Source organism: Chrysochloris asiatica, unplaced genomic scaffold (genome assembly GCF_000296735.1).
Source record: "Chrysochloris asiatica unplaced genomic scaffold, ChrAsi1.0 scaffold00002, whole genome shotgun sequence".
NCBI lineage: Eukaryota > Metazoa > Chordata > Mammalia > Afrosoricida > Chrysochloridae > Chrysochloris > Chrysochloris asiatica.
In genome coordinates, this window is record NW_006408520.1 from 19,896,991 (window position 1) to 19,915,525 (window position 18,535).

The 18,535-nt window shown below is 37.2% G+C and overlaps 2 protein-coding genes across 4 annotated transcripts in view; one reads left to right on the plus strand and one right to left on the minus strand.

Moving 5' to 3' along the window:
- FAM69A (family with sequence similarity 69, member A) overlaps positions 1 to 14,282 on the plus strand; it is a 215,771-nt gene extending 201,489 nt beyond the window's left edge. Inside the window, exons 3-5 of one of the 3 annotated variants that reach the window (XM_006830961.1) lie at positions 8,352 to 8,459; positions 11,083 to 11,259; positions 12,812 to 14,282. In XM_006830961.1, coding sequence (XP_006831024.1) covers positions 8,352 to 8,459; positions 11,083 to 11,259; positions 12,812 to 13,624 — 1,098 coding nt within the window. In that variant the 3' untranslated portion in view covers positions 13,625 to 14,282. The remainder of the gene's footprint in view (positions 1 to 8,351; positions 8,460 to 11,082; positions 11,260 to 12,811) is intronic. The other 2 variants (XM_006830962.1, XM_006830963.1) reach the window with 2 other exon arrangements.
- A 623-nt stretch (positions 14,283 to 14,905) lies between these two features.
- RPL5 (ribosomal protein L5) overlaps positions 14,906 to 18,535 on the minus strand; it is a 7,493-nt gene continuing 3,863 nt past the window's right edge. The window contains exons 5-8 of the mRNA XM_006831050.1: positions 18,441 to 18,532; positions 17,451 to 17,628; positions 15,341 to 15,429; positions 14,906 to 15,005 (exon numbers count right to left, since the gene is read on the minus strand). Of these exons, the coding sequence (XP_006831113.1) occupies positions 14,906 to 15,005; positions 15,341 to 15,429; positions 17,451 to 17,628; positions 18,441 to 18,532 (459 nt within the window). The remainder of the gene's footprint in view (positions 15,006 to 15,340; positions 15,430 to 17,450; positions 17,629 to 18,440; positions 18,533 to 18,535) is intronic.

Consider the following 18,535-nt stretch of genomic DNA (forward strand, 5'->3'; position numbering starts at 1 on the left):
TGACTCGACAGCACTTAACAACAACAATGGTATATGGAGGGGATTATAATCAATGTAATGAAACAAGTTATATGAATTGTTGAATGTGCCCTGTAAAAAAAAAAAAGGAGTCACTGTAGCAAAATGAAATAAATGATGTTCAACCATTTCAAGAGGTAGCATATGATCAAGAGCCAATGATGCTGAAGGAGGAAGTCCAAGGTGCAATGAAGGCATTGGCAAAGAACAAGCGGCCAGGAATTGATGGGATACAAATTGAAATCCTTCAACAGACTGATGCGGCACTGGAGGCACTCACTCATATATAACAAGAAATTTGGAAGACAGCTATCTGGCCGACTGATTGGAAGAGATCCATATTTGTGCCCATTCTAAAGAGAGATGACCCAAAGTAATGTGGAAATCATAAGACAATATGACTGATACCGCTTGTGAGTAAAGTTTTACTAAAGGTAATATAAAAATGGCTGTAAACATACATTGACAGAGAACTTCCAGAAGTTCAAAAGAGGATGTAGAATGAGGGATATCATTGCTGACGTCAGGTGGATCTGGGCTGAAAGCAGAGAATACCAGAAAGATGTTTATCTGTGCTTTTTTGACTACTCAAAGGCTTTCAACTGTGTGGATCATGACAAGCTATGGACAACATTGTGAAGCATGAGTATTCTGGGACACTTAATTGTGCTCATGAGGAACCTGTATATACACCAGGAAACAGTGGTTCAAAAAGAACAAGGGAATACCGAATGGTTTAATATTAGGAAATGTTTGCTCCAAGGTTATATTCTTTCACCATATTTATTCAATCTGTATGCTGGGTAAATAATCCGAGAAGCTGGGTTACATGAAGAAAAACATGGCATCAGGATTGGAGGAAGACTCATTAATAGCCTGCGATATGCGGATGATACAACCTTGCTTGCTAAAAGCAGAGAAGACTTAAAATACTTACTCATGAAGATCAAAGACCATAGCCTTCGATATGGGTTGCATCTCAACATAAAGAAAACAAAACTCCTCACCACTGGACCAGTACACAACATCCATATCAATGGAGAAAACATTGAAGTTGTGAAAGACATCATTTTACTTGCATCAGCCATCAACATTCATGGAACCAGCAGTCAAGAAATCAAACAATATACTACATTAGCAAATCTGCTGCACAAGACCTCTTTTTAAGTATTGAAGCGCAAAGATGTCAGTTTAAGGACTAAGGTGCTCCTAACCCAAGCCATGATATTTTCAGTAACCTCATATGCATGTGAAAGTTGGACAGTGAATAAGGAAGACTGTAGAAGAATTGATGCATTAGAGCTATGGTGCTGGAAGAGAATTATTAAAAGTACCATGGACTGCCAAGAAAAACAAACCAATCTGTGTTGAAAGAAGTACAGCCAGAGTGCTCCTTCGAAGCCAGGATAGCCAAACTTGTCGCTCATACTTCGGACATGTTATCAGGGGAAACCAGTCAAAGTGTAGGGTCAGAGAAAAAGAAGAATAGCCCCCCACCCCCACGAGATGGATTGGCACAGTCACGGCAACAGTGGGCTTAGGCATAGCAATGATTATGAGGTTGGCCCAGAACCGGGTAGTGCTTTATTCTGTTGTGCATAGAGTTGGCTCGATGGTACCTAACAACAACAGTGCTGGTCTTATCAGAGTCTGCTGTGTTTTGACTATTTCCTTAAAACTGTAAGCCTCTAAAACCAGATTACTTTCAGTTCCTGCCCTAGAAATGTTGGCCCCTAATAAGTGACAAGATCCCCGGAGCCTGAGCTGGGTAAGACTGATCTGTGAGCTATGTAATGCCATCAGGCACAGGGAGCCAGACAGAGAGTCCTGTGAAGAGGCAGTCAGCAGGTAATTAAGGAAACCAGCAGAGCAAAAAGACCTAACATGAGATTAAAAGATTTAAGATGCAGGAATTCGGTCAGTTACAGGGACACTATGATAGCTAATGTTTAAATTGTGGTAAAATATTTAGAGCATAAAAAGATGTGCCTTTTTAACTATTTTAAGTGTATATTCAGTGTTTTGTAACCATTGCCACTATTTTTTTCCAAAACTTTTTCATCAAACAGAAACTCTGCATCCATTAACCCATACGTCTCCATTACCCCTCTCCCCCAAGTGGCTGGTAACCTCCAATCTACTAATCTGTCTCTTTATTTGGCCTATTGCATAGTGGTTACGAATTGGGCTGCGAACCTCAAGATCAGAAGTTCAAAACTACCAGCAGTTCCGCAGGACACAGATGAGGCTTTCTGCTCCTGTAAAGATTTACAGCTTCGGAAACCCTATACAGGGTCGCTATGAGTCGGAACCGACTCCACGGCACATAACAACAACATATTTCATATCAGTGTAATCATACAATGTTTAAGCTTGTATTTCTGAGTTCTTTCATATAGTACCATAATGTTTTCAAGGTTTATCTATGTTATAGCATGTATCAAGTCATCATTCCTTTTTATGAGTGCATACTATGACGACCAAGTGTGGTGCTGTAGGATAATGCACTGGACCGCAAAGTCACTTTGAACCACAATGCACTGGACCGCAAGGTCACTTTGAACCTTCAAACTCACCAACTGCTCCTCACCATAAGTCAGAACTGACTTATGTGCTTAACAACAAAGCATTTATCTGTTGATGGACACCTGAGTTGTTTCCACCTTTTGTCTATTGTAAATAATGATACAATGAACATCTGGTGTGCAAGTATTTGTTTGAGTTCCTGTTTTCAGTTCTTTTGAGTATACCAAGAGTGGAATTGCTGGTTAGCCATAATCTTTTAATTTTTGTTGTTGTTGTTAGGTGCCATTGAGTTGGTACCAACTCCTAGCAACCTTATGCACAACAGAAATACTTTGCAGCCCTGTGCCAATCTCACAATCTTGAGTCCATTGCTGCTGCCACTGCGCCAGTCCATCTCGTTGGGGCCTTTCTCTTTTTTGCTGACCCTCCACTTTACCAAGCATGATGTCCTTCTCCAGGGACTAATCCCTCCTTATAATATGTACATCCTGGCTTCTAAGGAGCATACTGGCTATACTTCTTCCAACACAGATCTGTTTGTTCTTTTGGCAGCCCATGGTACTTTAAATATTCTTCTCCAACACCATAACTCAAATGTACCAATTATTCTGTGGTCTTCGTTATTCACTGTCCAAATGTCACATGCATATGAAGTTATTGAAAATACCATAGTTTGGGTCAGGTACACCTTAGTCCTCAAACTGACATCTTTGTTCTTGAACACTTTAAAGAGGTCTTGTGCAGCAGATTTGCCTAATGCAATACGTCATTTGTTTCTTAACTGCTGCTTCCATGAGTGTTGTTGGTTGATCCAAGCAAAATGAAGTCTTTCATAATTTAAATCTTTTCTCCATTTATCTTAATGTTATTTATTGGTCCAGCTGTGAGGATTTTTGAGGTGGAACCCATACTGAAGGCTGTGGTCTTTGACCTTCATTGGTAAGTATTTTAACTCCTCTTCGCTTTCAGCAAGCAAGATTATATCATGTATATATCGAAGGTTGTTAGTGAGTTTTCCTCCAACCCTGATGCCATGTTCTTCTCATATAATCCAATGTCCTGGATTATTTGCTCAGCATACAGATTAAATAAGTATGGGGGGGAAATACAACCCTGGAGCACACTTTTCCTAATTTTAATTAGGTGTTCCCTTGTTCTGTTTGAATGACTGTTTTTGGTCTATATATAGACCTTATGAGCACAATTAAGTGTTCTGGAATACTCATTTTCATCAATGTTGTCCATAGGTTGTCATGATCCACACAGTTGAAAGACTTTGTGTAGTCAATAAAGCACAGATAAACATCTTTCTGGTATTCTCTGCTTTCAGCCAAGATCCATTGGACATCAGCAATGATATCCCTTGTTCCACTTCCCTGTTAGAATCCAGCCTGAACCTCTGGCAGCTCCCTGCCAATGTACTGCTGCAGCCATTTTAAAATTATCTTTAACAAAATTTTACTTGCACATGATATTAATGATATCATCCGATGATTTCCACATTCCGTTGGGTCACCCCTCTTTGGGATGTGCACAAGTATGAATCTCTTCCAATCAGTTGGCCAGGTAGCTGTCTTCCAAATTTCTTGTTATAGATGAGTGAGTGTCTCCAGTGCTGCCTCAGTTTGTTGAAAGATTTCAATTTGTATTCCATCAATTCCCGAAGCCTTGTTTTTTGCCAATGCCTTCAATGCACTTTGAACGTCTTCTATCAGTATCATTGCCTCTTGAAATGGTTGAACATCGACCATTTCTTTTTAGTACGGTGAATCTCTGTATTCCTTTGATCTTCTTTTGATACTTTCTACATCCTTCAGTATTTTGTCCATTTTTTGTTGTTGTAGTTTAGTGCAATCGAATCGGTTCTGACTGATAGCGACCCTGTATAGGTTTCCCAAGGGACAACTTGTGAGTTTAAACTGCCAACCTTGTGGTCCAAACCGACCTAGTGATCCAGTGCTTTATCCCACAGTGCACACCAGAATCCTTCAATATTGCAAGTCAAGGTTTAAATATTTTCTTCAGTTCTTTCAGCTTAAGAAATGCTGAATGGGTTCTTACCTTTAGGTTTTCTGACTCCAGGCCTTTGCACATTTCATTATGATATTTGACTTTGTATTCTTTAGCTGCCCTTTGAAGTTTTCTGTTCAGCTCTTTTGCATCCTCACTTTCATTTGCTTTGGCATCTTGACGCTGGAAAGCAAGTTTCAGAGTCTCTTCTGACATCCATTTTGGTCCTTTCCTTCTTTCTTGTCTTATCTTTGATTTTGGAGAGCTTGATTATGATATGTCTCGGTGATTTTCTTTTGGGGTCTATCCTTCCTGGGGTTCGTTGAGCTTCTTGAATGTTTATCTTGTCACTTTTCAGGATGTTAGAGAAATTTTCTTCCAGCAATTCTTCAAGTATTTCCTTTGTGGACTTGTGTGATTCTTTTTGTTCTGGAATGCCGATAATTCTTGAGTTATTCCTCTTCATGTTGTCCAACATGAATCTTAGACCTTCTTCAAATTTTTTTTTATCCTTTTTTCTGTTTGTTCTGCTATCTTAGTGGTTTTGAGAGATTTGTCTTCTAGCTCACTGGTTCTGCCTTCCATCTCTTCTATTCTGTTCCTTTGCCTTTTCAGAGTATTGTCTATTTCTGATATTCTATTATTGATTGTTTGGACCTCTTTTTGTAGGTTTTGAATTGTTTCAAATGCTGTATCTATCTTATTTGATTGTTCCTGTAGCGCTTTCCTGACGTCTTCCTTATTTTTCTCAACTCCCTTGTAAAGAGTTTTGAAACATTTTATGATAATTTTTCTGAATTCCTTCTCAGGCATTTCCAAGGCCTGCCCTCCTTCCAGAATGTAGTCCAGGTCTACCTCTAGGTCATTTGTCTTGGACATTTTATCTTGTTTCTGGCCATGTGCTAATATGGTCATCTGCTTTTGCTTCTTGGACATGTTTAGTGTTTATCTGTGGCCTTAATACTTAATTGAGTATGTGTTTTGGTATTTTTTATGCTTTCTGATTGCTTCCAGGTAGATGTGATCAGGATGTGGGCTTCCCTTTTCACTCTTATTATTCCTTAACTCAGAGTAACTTTCACAGGTGTTGTCTGCCTCTCTGGTATATGGCTGTTGGTATTGGTTCTTGCCTGGGTTTTGGTGTTTTATAGAGTATAGTTTTAGCTTAACTATATGGCAGCAGTTGCTGTCTCTTCTTGGGTAATATAGGGAGAGAAAGAGTCCCCCAAAGGTAGAAGGGAAAGCATACAACAGCAAAACAGCACCAGCAAAAAAAAAAGACAAAACTAGATTGAATACTACAGTCTATAATTGCAGAAAAGGGAGAGGAGGGAGAGGAAAAAAAAAAATCTATAGCCTAATATGACTTTAATGTCCTCTTTTCAGCTTCTTGCCTTCAAAGCTGCCTGACCTTCACTATCAAAGAGTTTCTGAGACATTGCTATACCATGCAAGGGTTAAGTGAAAAAATATAGGTACAAAATCCTAGAAAACTTTATTAAATAAAAATATCAAAATGTGAAGCTATTATTCTTCAACATCTAAATCTGTACATTTCTGAAGGTAGTATTTCCATCTCTATAACCCTTCCCCAAAGAATTCTGAACTCTTATTTACATCATGTCAAAATGGCAGTTTTTAACATCACTGAAGATCTCAAATTATGTTCCTTTTAAATGTCCCTTGAATTTTGGGAACAAAAAGAAGTGTGAAGAGGCAAGATCTGAGCAATTGGGTGATGGAGTATATGTCCCCAACAAAATTTTCATAGGACAGTCCTTGTTCCCCATGAAGACTGAGTAGATGAATTGTCATGATGGAAAAAAATTTCTTCATTGCAAATTTCCTGGCATTTTTCTCACTAATGGAATTTTCGATTTTTGTGAAACTTCTTTATAATAAGCTCTTATGATATTATTTTGTGTCATCTGAGAGAATCTGTCAAGATTACCTTATCCCTTTTGTAATCCAAAAAATCAGTCACCTTAACCTTCTGAGCTGACCTGTCTTGAATTTAATTGTTCCGCAATTCCTCTCAGAAGCCACTGTTGTTTTTTAAAGCTTTTACTGTGTATTGAGTGTTTACATGGGAGAACATCGGTTTACAAGTGGTAGTATTTTTATTTTTATTATTGGCTAATTTCTCCTTTCAGTGTTCCTTAGATTAAATTCTTTTTTTTTTCTAATTTTGTGAATCTTGAATTCATTAATTTTATTCTTTATGAAAGTAATTAAGACTGTGGATCCTTCTCTGATAAATTCTTTCATTGTATCTTTTAGTTTCTGAAACAAGTTGTTATCATTTTCCAGATACTGTAAAATTTCAATTTGGGTTTTCTCTTTGACCAAAGAATTTAAAGAATATTAAAATTTTTCTATAGAGTGGGGGCAGGTAGGTGGTTTCGTTTTTTAAAGTTTTTTTCCTTTTAATTAATTTCAAGGTTTATCCTATTGTGATCGGAGAATATTGTTTTTACTGTTTCTACTACTTGATGTTGTTTAGTACCATGGAGTCAATTCTGACTCATAGCGACCCTGTGCAGGGTATCCTAGGCTATAAATCTTTATGGGAGCAGAAAGCCTCATCTTTCTCCCGCAGAACAGCTGGTAGTTTCAAACTGCTGACCTTGAGTTTAGCAGCCCGGCACTACCAAAGCTCCTTTATTTCTACTTAGTGTAACACTATTAAAAAGAGCCCTGATGGCACAGTGGGTTAAGTATGTGTGGTGCTTTAAGAGAAGCACTGGACTACTCACAACAAGGTTGGCAGTTCAAAAGCACAAACTGCTCCTCGGAAACTGTATACAGGGTTGCTGTGAGATGATGGCACTCAACAACAAGAACCAGTGGGCTATGTTACATTCTATGTCATATTCTTTGTCAGTTTTTCTTGGGACTTGTATGCTTTTAATCTGTACATTCAAATGTTCTTTCATTATGTGAAGTTCTTTTGAATTCTACTGTGAATATTTTTTTTCTGTTCTTCTGGTGTCATTCTCCCTCATATGGATGTGCTGCAGAGTCTTTCTCTTCTATACCTTCAATTCTTTCTTTTAAAATTTCCATTTCATTTTGCTTACTTTTCTCAATTTATCCATAATTTTTTTTTTCTATGTTTCATCCTTATCTAATGGTGTCTTGGTGTGCTGCTGTAGAATAAGCTCTGGACTGCTAACCACAGGTTGGCAATTCAAACCCACCACTACTCCTTGGAAACCCTATATAAGGCCACTATGAGTTGGAACCGACTAGATGGCACTTAACAAGAACAATGTGTGTGAAGGGGTTTTAAAAAGTTAGTGGACAAATTCCATTAAATTTTCATTTCTTTTTTCCACTTTTTTTTTTTTTTTTTTTTTACTTTTTTGTGAATTGGTTGAAAGTTTATAGAGTAGATCAGCAGTTTTGTATTAAAAAATTCATACATATTTTTTTCTGTCATTGATTACAGTGCCCATAATGCAAAATCACTTATTCCATTTCCACCCTGTTTGAGAGTGTAAGGGCCACAGACTGTCTTTGGGAACTTCCCAGGTTTATATTTGGCGTCATTCAGGCAGGGCTGAATGAGAAAATCCTAAAAAATGCTGTCTTTGTTTAAGGCAGTGTGTTGATTAAATAGGGACTAAGAGAGACCCAATGTTATAACCAGCCCTGTAGCTTCTGGTTAGATGTGCATTGTCAACATATGACTTTTCTCTTGAAGATTACAGATATTTATTCATAGGTCTTTATTATGTTTCTTCTGATGAACATTTCTATGTTAACTACTTTTTAAATTTTTTTCTGCTTTTTAGTGTGACAAATACAAAACTGGAGTTATTGATGGGCCTGCATGCAATAGCTTGTGTGTTACAGAAACTCTTTACTTTGGAAAATGTTTATCGACCAAGCCCAACAATCAGGTATGGACAGACACTATGAATAAACATTCCACACTGGTAGTGTTTTCTTCAATTTACATTCAACTCACTTCCATCATATTGATTCTGACTGTTGTTACATGCCCTCCAGTCAGTTCCGACACAAAGTGACCCTGTATAGGATTTCTGTGGTTGTAAATCTTTACTGGTGCAGACAGCCTCATCTTTCTCATATGGAGGGACTGGTGGGTTTGAACCACCAACTTGGTGGTTAACAGCCCAACACTTAACCCACAGTGCCACCAGCGCTCCTTATATTAAATAAAGAATTCTTGAATTAGAACTTTCTGACATAATATATTTTTAAATAATGTATGCTAATGACTCCCAGAGTCCTGGTGTGGCACTGCAGGATAAGAACTGGACCACAAGGTTGAGTTGAACCACAAGGTGGTGGTTCAAACCTACCAGCCGATCCTTGGAAATTCTGTACAGGTCAGAACCGACTCGACAGCACTTAACAACAACAACAACAATGACTCCCTATTCCCAGTGTATTACTTGGAATACTGGGAATACAAAACATTGTGTTTGTTACTTGGAATACAACAGTAAGCAAGAGAGACAAGATTATTTCCCTTATTAAGGGACCTTGCGTTCTCCCAAGAGGAATGGAAGTATAAACACACAAATCAACCAAACAAATTAAACATTTACTCAAGAATTATAGAACATTTGTTGTTGTTATGTGCCATGGAGTCGGTTCCGACTCATAGAGACCCTACACAGGGTTTCCGAGGCTGTAAATCTTTACGGGAGCAGACCGCCTCATCTTTCTCCCACGGAACCGCTGGTAGTTTCGAACTGCTGACCTTGCAGCTCGCAGCCTGATTCGTATCCACTACACTACCAGATCTCCTATAAAGGAAATACACAAGGTGAGATGATGGAGAATGCAGGGGAGGGAAATGGTAAAGATGTACTTTAGAGAAGGTGGTCAGGAAAGACCTTTCTGAGATAACATCTGAGCGCATACCTCAACTAAGAGCTGAGTCACAAAGGAAGAACTACAGATGGCTTACCTAGCGGGAGGAGGGAGTAGGAGAGTAAAGCTACCTCACTTAGCATCAAAGAAATATAAATAAAACCAATAGCATGCTATTAAACTGGAAGAAATATAATAAAACATCAACCTTGATTATCTGTAGGCAGTGGAATGCTAAATGATTTTTATGTGCATCTGTTTTTCTTATGTTCTTTCTAAACTTTCCACTGTAAATACATATGTCTCTTATAGAAATTGTAAGCAGTTTTTAAGTTGATAATACTAACATGTTTAAGAGGATTTCTGAAACAACGTCCAGCATTTCCGTGTCTACTACCTGCCTAGCACTGTTTGATGTACTGGGAAAGACCATGCAGAACACGACAGACAAAACCTGTCCCCTCCTGTGACTTAAATTCTGAAGTAGGAGAAGACAGCTTTTAACCAAGTCAACACTTTTTTTTATTTTTAAAGATTATTTCAGACAGCTCTATAAATATGACAAAAATAAAATAGGATAGTGGATTAGAAAACAACTTTAGGGTGGAAGAGGGATCTATTCTAGATAGATAGGTCAGGGTAAGTCACTAAGCTGAGGCTTGAATGATGTAAAAGAGCAGACCTTAATGAAACTCTGGGCAGAGTGCATTCTTAGGCACCACAACAGCAAGTGAAGGTCGTGAAGCAAGAAAGAGGCTTGATAGACTCAAGAAACAGAATGGAACCATTGTTGTTGAGACTTAGAGAATGAGGGAATAAATGGTAAAGATCAGTTTAGAAACAGGTCAGGATATCTCCTATAGAGCCAAAAGGCAATGTAAGAACTTTGGACTTTAGTCTAATTTAAAATGTTAGAGGATTTGAAGCAGGGGAGTCATAAAATCTGCTTTGTTTTAATTAACATGCTTAGTATGATCCAATTTTCTTTTTTATATATTAGTAAAAGAGATAACCTAGCTTACTGGTTAAGACCATGTGTAAACTTTGAGGCTCAACTGGCTAGGTTTAAATTCCACCGCTCTCTTCTTGAGTTTCCATCAGTAAAATGAAAATAATATCAATATCTGCCTCCGAGTTGCTACAAGGAGTAAAATAATTAATAGATCATAGCACACAGTAAGCACTGTATAATTAATTAATCACTTAATTATCTAGTCGGTTTGATAACTAGATAGTTAATGAAGTGATTACTTCTAGAAGTAGAATAAGGGAAATGGAATGTGGGAAAACTTTGCTTTCACTTCAAATCCTTATGTATAGTTTGACTTTTAAAATATATTAGGCGTGCATGACTTACTTAATTTTTTAAATTAAGGAAAAAAGCATTGGAGTATGATTTCAAACTTATAATTTAAAAAAAATCCACAACTCAATTTTGATGTTTTTTTGGGGAAAAAATTTAAATAGGAGGACACTAAAGATAATTCGTTGTTTAAAAAAAAAAAAAAAACATGAGGGAACTTTTGGATAAGTGTTCGGGCCTGCTAACCATAAAGTTGGCAGTTCAGTCAACTCAGTGGCAGTGAGTTGAATTTGAAGAATCACGTGGTATCTTTTTTTTTTTTTTTACAGAGTTTTCTACTCAACTCAGTACATAACTTGTCATTCTTTTTCACATAGATGTATTTAGGGATTTGGGATAATCTTCCAGGTGTTGTGAAATGTCAAATGGAACAAGCACTTCATCTTGATTTTGGAACTGAATTGGAACCAAGAAAAGAAATAGTTCTATTTGATAAGCCAACTAGGGGAACTACTGTCCAGAAATTCAAAGAAATGGTCTACAGTCTCTTTAAAGTAAGTACATGCAATTCCCATGTTGCTCATGTGAAGAGGCACACTCTTCTGGAAGAGTTGGCAGGATCTCATTCTAAGCCATAAAAAAATACGGAGATTTGTTTTTAAAACCTGTATCAAGGACTCTATTCTGATGAAATAACTAAATACGTATGGATACGTATGTTGGAGGATGTGTATTTATAATAGCTAGAAATGTCCAGATTTGATGACGATCATGACTAGATGAACTGCTGCATAGTTTGATGTGATAACTAAAACCCATCAAAAGAAACGGTGAAAAACAGCCTGATTGCAAATTACATTTTAAAATCTTGGATAATATTCGTATGTTGTTGTTAAGTGCCATCGAGTTGTTCTGACTCAGCGACTCTGTATAGGGTTTCCGAGGTAGGTTTGAACTGCTGACCTTGTGATTCAGTCCAATGCTGATCCTGCAGCTCCATACCAGAAGTCCAATACTTATGTTGTTGATGTTGTTGTTATGTGCCATGCAGTCGGTTCCGACTCACAGCGACCCTGTACAGTTTCCGAGGCTGTAAATCTTTATGGGAGCAGAAAGCCTCATCTTTCTCCCATCGAACAACTGGTAGTTTCAAACTGCTGACCTTGCGATTCACAGCCCAATTCATAACCACTATGCTGCTAAAGCTCCTGTAGACAAACATTAAATAAAAATCTATAAAAATTAAGTTTTTAAAATTTATTTATTTTTTATTTTCACTCATAATCTTTCTCTTTGGCTATTGTACATTTTCAGACTATTTTATCCCAGAAACATTGGGCAGGAAAAAGCTTTTTAACCTCCAGTATTGGAACAGTACAAATTGAACAAATTAATTGTTACTATAATCAATACAAAATAGGAGAAAATAATTTTCATTTGGCCCTTGTTATTAATAAGTTTGGATGCTGCAATTTTGCAAGTATAAATGTATGACTAAAACAAGGAATAATTTTGTTAACTGTGTTCGTGTTAAACTCTGGTGTGGCGCTGTAGATTAAGCACTGAACTGCTAAGCAGAGGTTGGCAGTTTAAACCCACCAGCCACTCCGTGGAAACCCTATACAGGGTTGCTATAAGTTAGAGTCAACGCGATAGCACTCAACAACTTATTTGTCTTAAATGGGCTAGGGTAGTTAGGGCAGCCATTTCTCACTAAGCAAATATATTAAAATTTTAACCGTGGTTGTAATTCACTTGTTGTTTAACATGGTTTTAATTCACTCATTGTTATTAAGTGCCGTCGAATCAGTTCTGACTCATAGCAACTCTGTATAGGGTTTCTGAGGAGCAACTGGTGAGTTTGAACTGCTGACCCTGTAATTTCAACGACCTTGCAGTCCAGTACTTTTCCTACAGCACTACACCAGGACTCCTTATTCACTTTAGCAGCAACATAAATATTTGAGGATGTAACATAGCAATTTCTTTTGTGGGAGTTGTAGCAAGATTATTACTAGCATGATGATAATCTTCATAAAGGAATTTAGTGTTATATACATTTTTCTCATTACTAATATATAATCAGCCAAATTTTATCTTTATTAGGCTAAGTTGGGCGATCAAGGAAACCTTTCTGAACTGGTTAATCTCATCCTGACGGTGGCTGATGGAGACAAAGATGGTCAGGTTTCCTTGGGAGAAGCAAAGTCAGCATGGGCACTTCTTCAGTTAAATGAGTTTCTTCTCATGGTAATACTTCAAGATAAAGAACATACCCCCAAATTAATGGGATTCTGTGGTGATCTCTATGTGATGGAAAGTGTAGAATATACCTCTCTTTATGGAATAAGTCTTCCATGGGTCATCGAACTTTTTATTCCATCTGGATTCAGAAGAAGCATGGATCAATTATTCACACCATCATGGCCTAGAAAGGCTAAAATAGCCATAGGACTTCTAGAATTTGTGGAAGATGTTTTCCATGGCCCATATGGAAACTTTCTCATGTGTGATACTAGTGCCAAAAACCTAGGATATAATGATAAGTATGACTTAAAAATGGTGGACATGAGAAAAATTGTGCCAGAGGCAAACCTCAAAGAACTTATTAAGGACCGTCACTGTGAGTCGGATTTGGATTGTGTCTATGGCACCGATTGTAGAACTAGCTGTGATCAGAGCACAATGAAGTGTACTTCAGAAGTGATACAACCAAACTTGGCAAAAGCCTGTCAGTTACTCAAAGACTACCTGCTGCGTGGTGCTCCAAGTGAAATTCGTGAAGAATTAGAAAAGCAGCTTTATTCTTGTATTGCTCTCAAAGTCACAGCAAATCAAATGGAAATGGAACACTCTTTGATACTAAATAACCTGAAAACATTACTGTGGAAGAAAATTTCCTACACAAATGACTCTTAATTCCATCTGAACATTACCATTATAGGAAACCTCTTTTTAAAAAGTTTTGAGCTTTTTAAAAAATGGCGATTTCAGAGTTCGCGGTCAGTTAAACCTCCTTTCCCCTGGACCTAGTGAAGCCATCCTGATTACTAAATGGCAGGTATAGAGATTAACAGGTCCAAAAGTCATTCCTTTTTTAAAGAAACTGTTACCCTTCCCAGTGCACTCACTGTGTAACTATTTCAACTAACAACAAAAATGCTGTGAAAATCCTCATTCCATAAACAGTGAATTTTGTACATTTTTGTTAGCCAAAATATCACTGCTGAAAACATTGTTTGCATTGAAGCTGCTGTTAAATTTATACATACATTTACTAATGTTCTTAGCATGGTAAAGTTTTGCACATTAATAGAAACTAAGACTGCAAAGCAGGTAAATTACTCCTTTGTAACAGACATTGGGTTAATAGCATGGTTTATTATACATTTTTTACCTCATTTATACATCAATTGAGTATCTATGGTTTCCTGGTCCTCTTAAAATTCAAAATCCTATATAAGTATTATACTTGGCAATAATGTAATTGCCAGCTTTATTGCCAAAACTGGGTAAGCTTTCATGTAATTTTCCCATATAATACAAGTACCACCCAACCAAACTGAACCCTTTAAAAACGTTTCCTGACCCATATACCCTGGGCTATGGGGGGAAGCCAGGTCAAAGGGCTATTTCTTGATATGGATATTTATTCATTTAATATTTTCCACATGAACTTGACATGTTGCTTATTCTTATTTTCATATGTATATTCAGATCTGGCATGCACCTTTCAGTATCTCCACAAAATCCAAGACCCCCAGCATTTTTCTGTTCAAATGTTTCACGTGCTTATAGTGAATGTTAAGGTTATGTGTTCTTCACTGGCCATTAGAATAGCTTTCTGTCAAGAAAGCCATGGATTAACATCAGTTTAAGATATATTTTGAAGGTACTTTTTCTTCCTACTAATCATCTAGTTATAATAATAAATGGATGGAAGAATTATTTCCTAGTGATGGATTTTATATAGAGAACATGGTACATCTTACTCTACAACTTAAAGGATGGCAACTAAATTATAGATGTGAACTTGAGTCAGCATCAGACAAACTTGGACAAAACCACCAACTCTCTATACTTCAGATTATTCTCTACAATTTCATTTAAAAATTAAGAGCTTAACACAAAACAAGACTGCTTGGTCAATAAGTTTATTAATATTCTCTGAAACAATTTCATAGGAAATTGTGGTTTGGTTTAGCTCTCGGCAACCCGCTCCTGAGCTCTGAGAAAGCTTGCCTTCTTCTGAGCTACCCGATCTTTCTTCTGGGCAAGAGACATTTTGGGACGATTCCACCTATAAAATAAAAGAATTTGTTAGTGCAATGCTTTAGATGCCCATTTGAATTATCAAATCTGGAAAACCAACACTTTATTCTTTAGGTAGCCTCTTCAAAGCAATAACTGACACTTATAATTGTGTATTAGGATAGAATGGGCCACCTCAGCAGCTCCTGAGGCTAAATCAGTTCTATCACCACAATTACTTTAGCAAACCTGGTTCCCCTTGCTTCTGCAACATCATGCAGAGCTAGTGATCGAGTTTGCAAATCTGACCCACCAGATGCAAAGGAGGCAGTAAGAGAAACACTCCCAACCCTCTTGCAAAGATGGTAATAGTGAGACATATACCTCTTCTTTTTAACATCTTTCTTAGGCTTCTTCTCATAAACAGGATTCTCACGGATAGCAGTATGTGCTTTCTTATACATCTCCTCCATCTGGAACAAAGGAAATCAAACAGTACTTGGTTTCATTTCACTTGCCCTACACAATTATATTATTAGTTGTATCTGTACTTGCTCCATTTTAGCCTTATTTTTAAAATAAGATTTTCAAAAGGAACAAAACGGAGCCATGTTTTTTAACTAATTTCTACATGTAGCCTACCACATTTCCCTAATACATTCTCAATTTTAAACACAGTAACTGATGATTTGCAAAACTCAACACACTTTAATCCAAAAAAATTTGCCATGTACCGCTCTGAAGAATGCAACCAAGAGTATAAGGAGACAATGAAATAATGACACGGACATAGCTTGCTAGGATTCCATTTGGACCTTGGGGTTTCAACAAGCAATTTCCAAATTCAGATTTCTGTCCTCCCAAATTCTGATTCACATTTACAAAAATTTCTGATAGGTCTTACAGGTCTTTCAAAACTGTATCAGTGGCCTTTACATCTTGCACTACACTAGTATCTGGCAATACCATGAGGCTTCTCTGGAACCAGTAAGAAAACCTTGAAACTCACAAGATTTGTTATCTTACTTTGCTCTTGTTAAATGCAGTTAAGTCAGTTCCAACTCATAGTGACCCTGTACAGGTTTCCAAGGAGCGGCTAGTGGGTTTCAACTGCTGACCTTGCAGTTATCTCTCATTAAAAGATATTTGTGCAACCGTGAATTGTTTCAATGAATAATTCCAAACAAATGACTGATGATCCTGTCAGAGATCAAGTCACGCAGTCAAACTTGTAAATGCCCTCTCATTTTTTTGGCTGTGGTATTTATGGAAGCAGATCACCAAGACTCCCTTCCACACATGGGGTCACTGTGAGTCAGAGTCAGCTTAATAGTAATGAAATAGAAATGAAATTAGAGGGTTTGGTTTTGTTTTTAAATTTTATTTTAAATTAGTGGTAGAATTCTCGTCTTCTATGAAAGGAAACTGGTTCAATTTCCAGCCAATTATTGTTGCTAAGAGACTGAAAAGATTCCAGTGTATCTTCTAGACTAAGACAACTAGAAAGAAAGGTCTGGTAATTTATTTCTGGGGAAAAAAAAGATCCACCCTCATTACACATGGAGGTTGCCTTGAGTCAAGGGAGTCGACTGTGATGATGACAGTTAACCACAAAGAACATGTTAAGGTAATTCAGGGTCTCCAAGGTTACTCATTCAAGTGGAAAACTATGCAGACATTAACCAAGCACAACAAGCAAAAATTATGTAAAAATGTGAGCCCATTATCTAAATAAATAAATCCCTTTTGAAAAAGTTGATTTTTCTAACTCTTTTAGCACTACACTGCTGCTGTTCTATATTAACAAACTCACCCAATATTTTCAAATGTGTTTTAAAAAGCTTATGGAAAAATGAAATTGAAAGACCATAGATTTTTTCTAGTAGCTTTTGAAACCACCCTCACTGATTTAAGCAGCCTAATTTCTACCTTCCATGAGATCAGGCACAGACGTGTAGATGTACAGGGTACATGCAGGAAAGCACTACACCCACTGCCTTGAGTTGATTCTGACACATAGCCAATCAGTGCAGGGTCTGCGAAGCTATAGATCTTTATGAAAGGATGGAAGTTTAAAAACATATCCTTTGCTACTCCTTTAGTTTTAAGGTCTTTCCTATCTAAAAACATTAACCTATGAGTCCACTCCACCCTAGACAGTATCTTGAGTCCTAGTGTGGTGCTGTAGGATACGCACTGGACTGCTAATCATAAGGCCAGCAGTTCAAGCTCACCAGCAGCTCATCAGAAGCCCTATACAGGATCGCTACAAGTGGAACCAAATCAATGGCACTTCACAACAGATGGTATCTTAAGCATTGTCCCCCAAGTACAATGTGATTTTAAAAAGATTTTCATAGCCAGAGTCATGCCAAAGTAGAAACTACTACGTACCAATACAAAAGTACTTAACATGAAATAAACATATGCCCACCAAAACCCAGTAAGCTTAATTCTATAAAACAAAATAGAAGTTTTTAGGTATAATTTTTACCATGTCTGGAGTTACGTTGTTCTTTATGTATTGAGAGAACTGTTTCTTGTAAGCATCTTCATCTTCTTCCATTAGGTAACGCATATAATCTGCAACATTCTGACCCATAATGTGTTTCCGATATACTTCCACATTGAATTCCTTGCTTTCTGAATCATACCCAGGGAAGCGCTTGGTACTAAAACAAAGTTTTACATATTTTAGTACCAACCGACAGAAACCAGTTCACTGAGAGATTAATTTCATTCACTCTCTATATAAAGAATAGCTGCCATCAGTCCCGTCTTGAAACTATTAATTGCATCATATGCAACCAAAGGACCAACTAGTGACTGCTCAGTTAGTGGGATATCATCATTCAGCAGCTAATCTCCATATCAGACTACAATAGAAATAACTTCCACAAATACCTTTTAAAACTATTCACTATACCTAGACCTATTAGTTTTCCTTCATATTAAGAGAGGAAAGGATTTCAAAACTGTTCCACAAGTAAATGGAAATGAGAACCAATAAAATCATCAAATGAGTATGCTTTTGGTATACGTGCATCTAATTTTTAACAGTATGGAATTTACAAAGTACATTCATTAATTCAAGTATCAAATTATATCGACTAAAAATTAAAACAGGATTTTTAAGGCTTAGTCTTGTGATTAACAATCTCCTTAGCTTCAAGACTGGTCATCAATGGTTCCAATCAGAACTTTAGCAAAATTAAGTCATATGCAAAATGTAATTGTTTCAGCTCTCCCACTTACTGATTCTGACCTTGGCTGGCCATACTACTGTTACCTGAACCACAGCCTCTTCATTTATAAAGCCTACAAAATTCCTTCCTACTCTGTTAGGTTCTTTTTGTGTTGTACCTAGCACATAGCAGGCATTCAAAAATAGCAGTTACTTTAATTCTGTAATCTCCCTAAGCCAACGCGAATTGGAAATAAGAATTATGGAGCTTAGGCATGGAAGCCTTGAATACATTCTTACCTGTGAGGGATAGACAAGCCTCCATCCACAGCACCCTTCAGGGCCCCAAAAACTTTATTTCCAGTAGTAGTTCTGGCAAGGCCTGCATCCAAGTA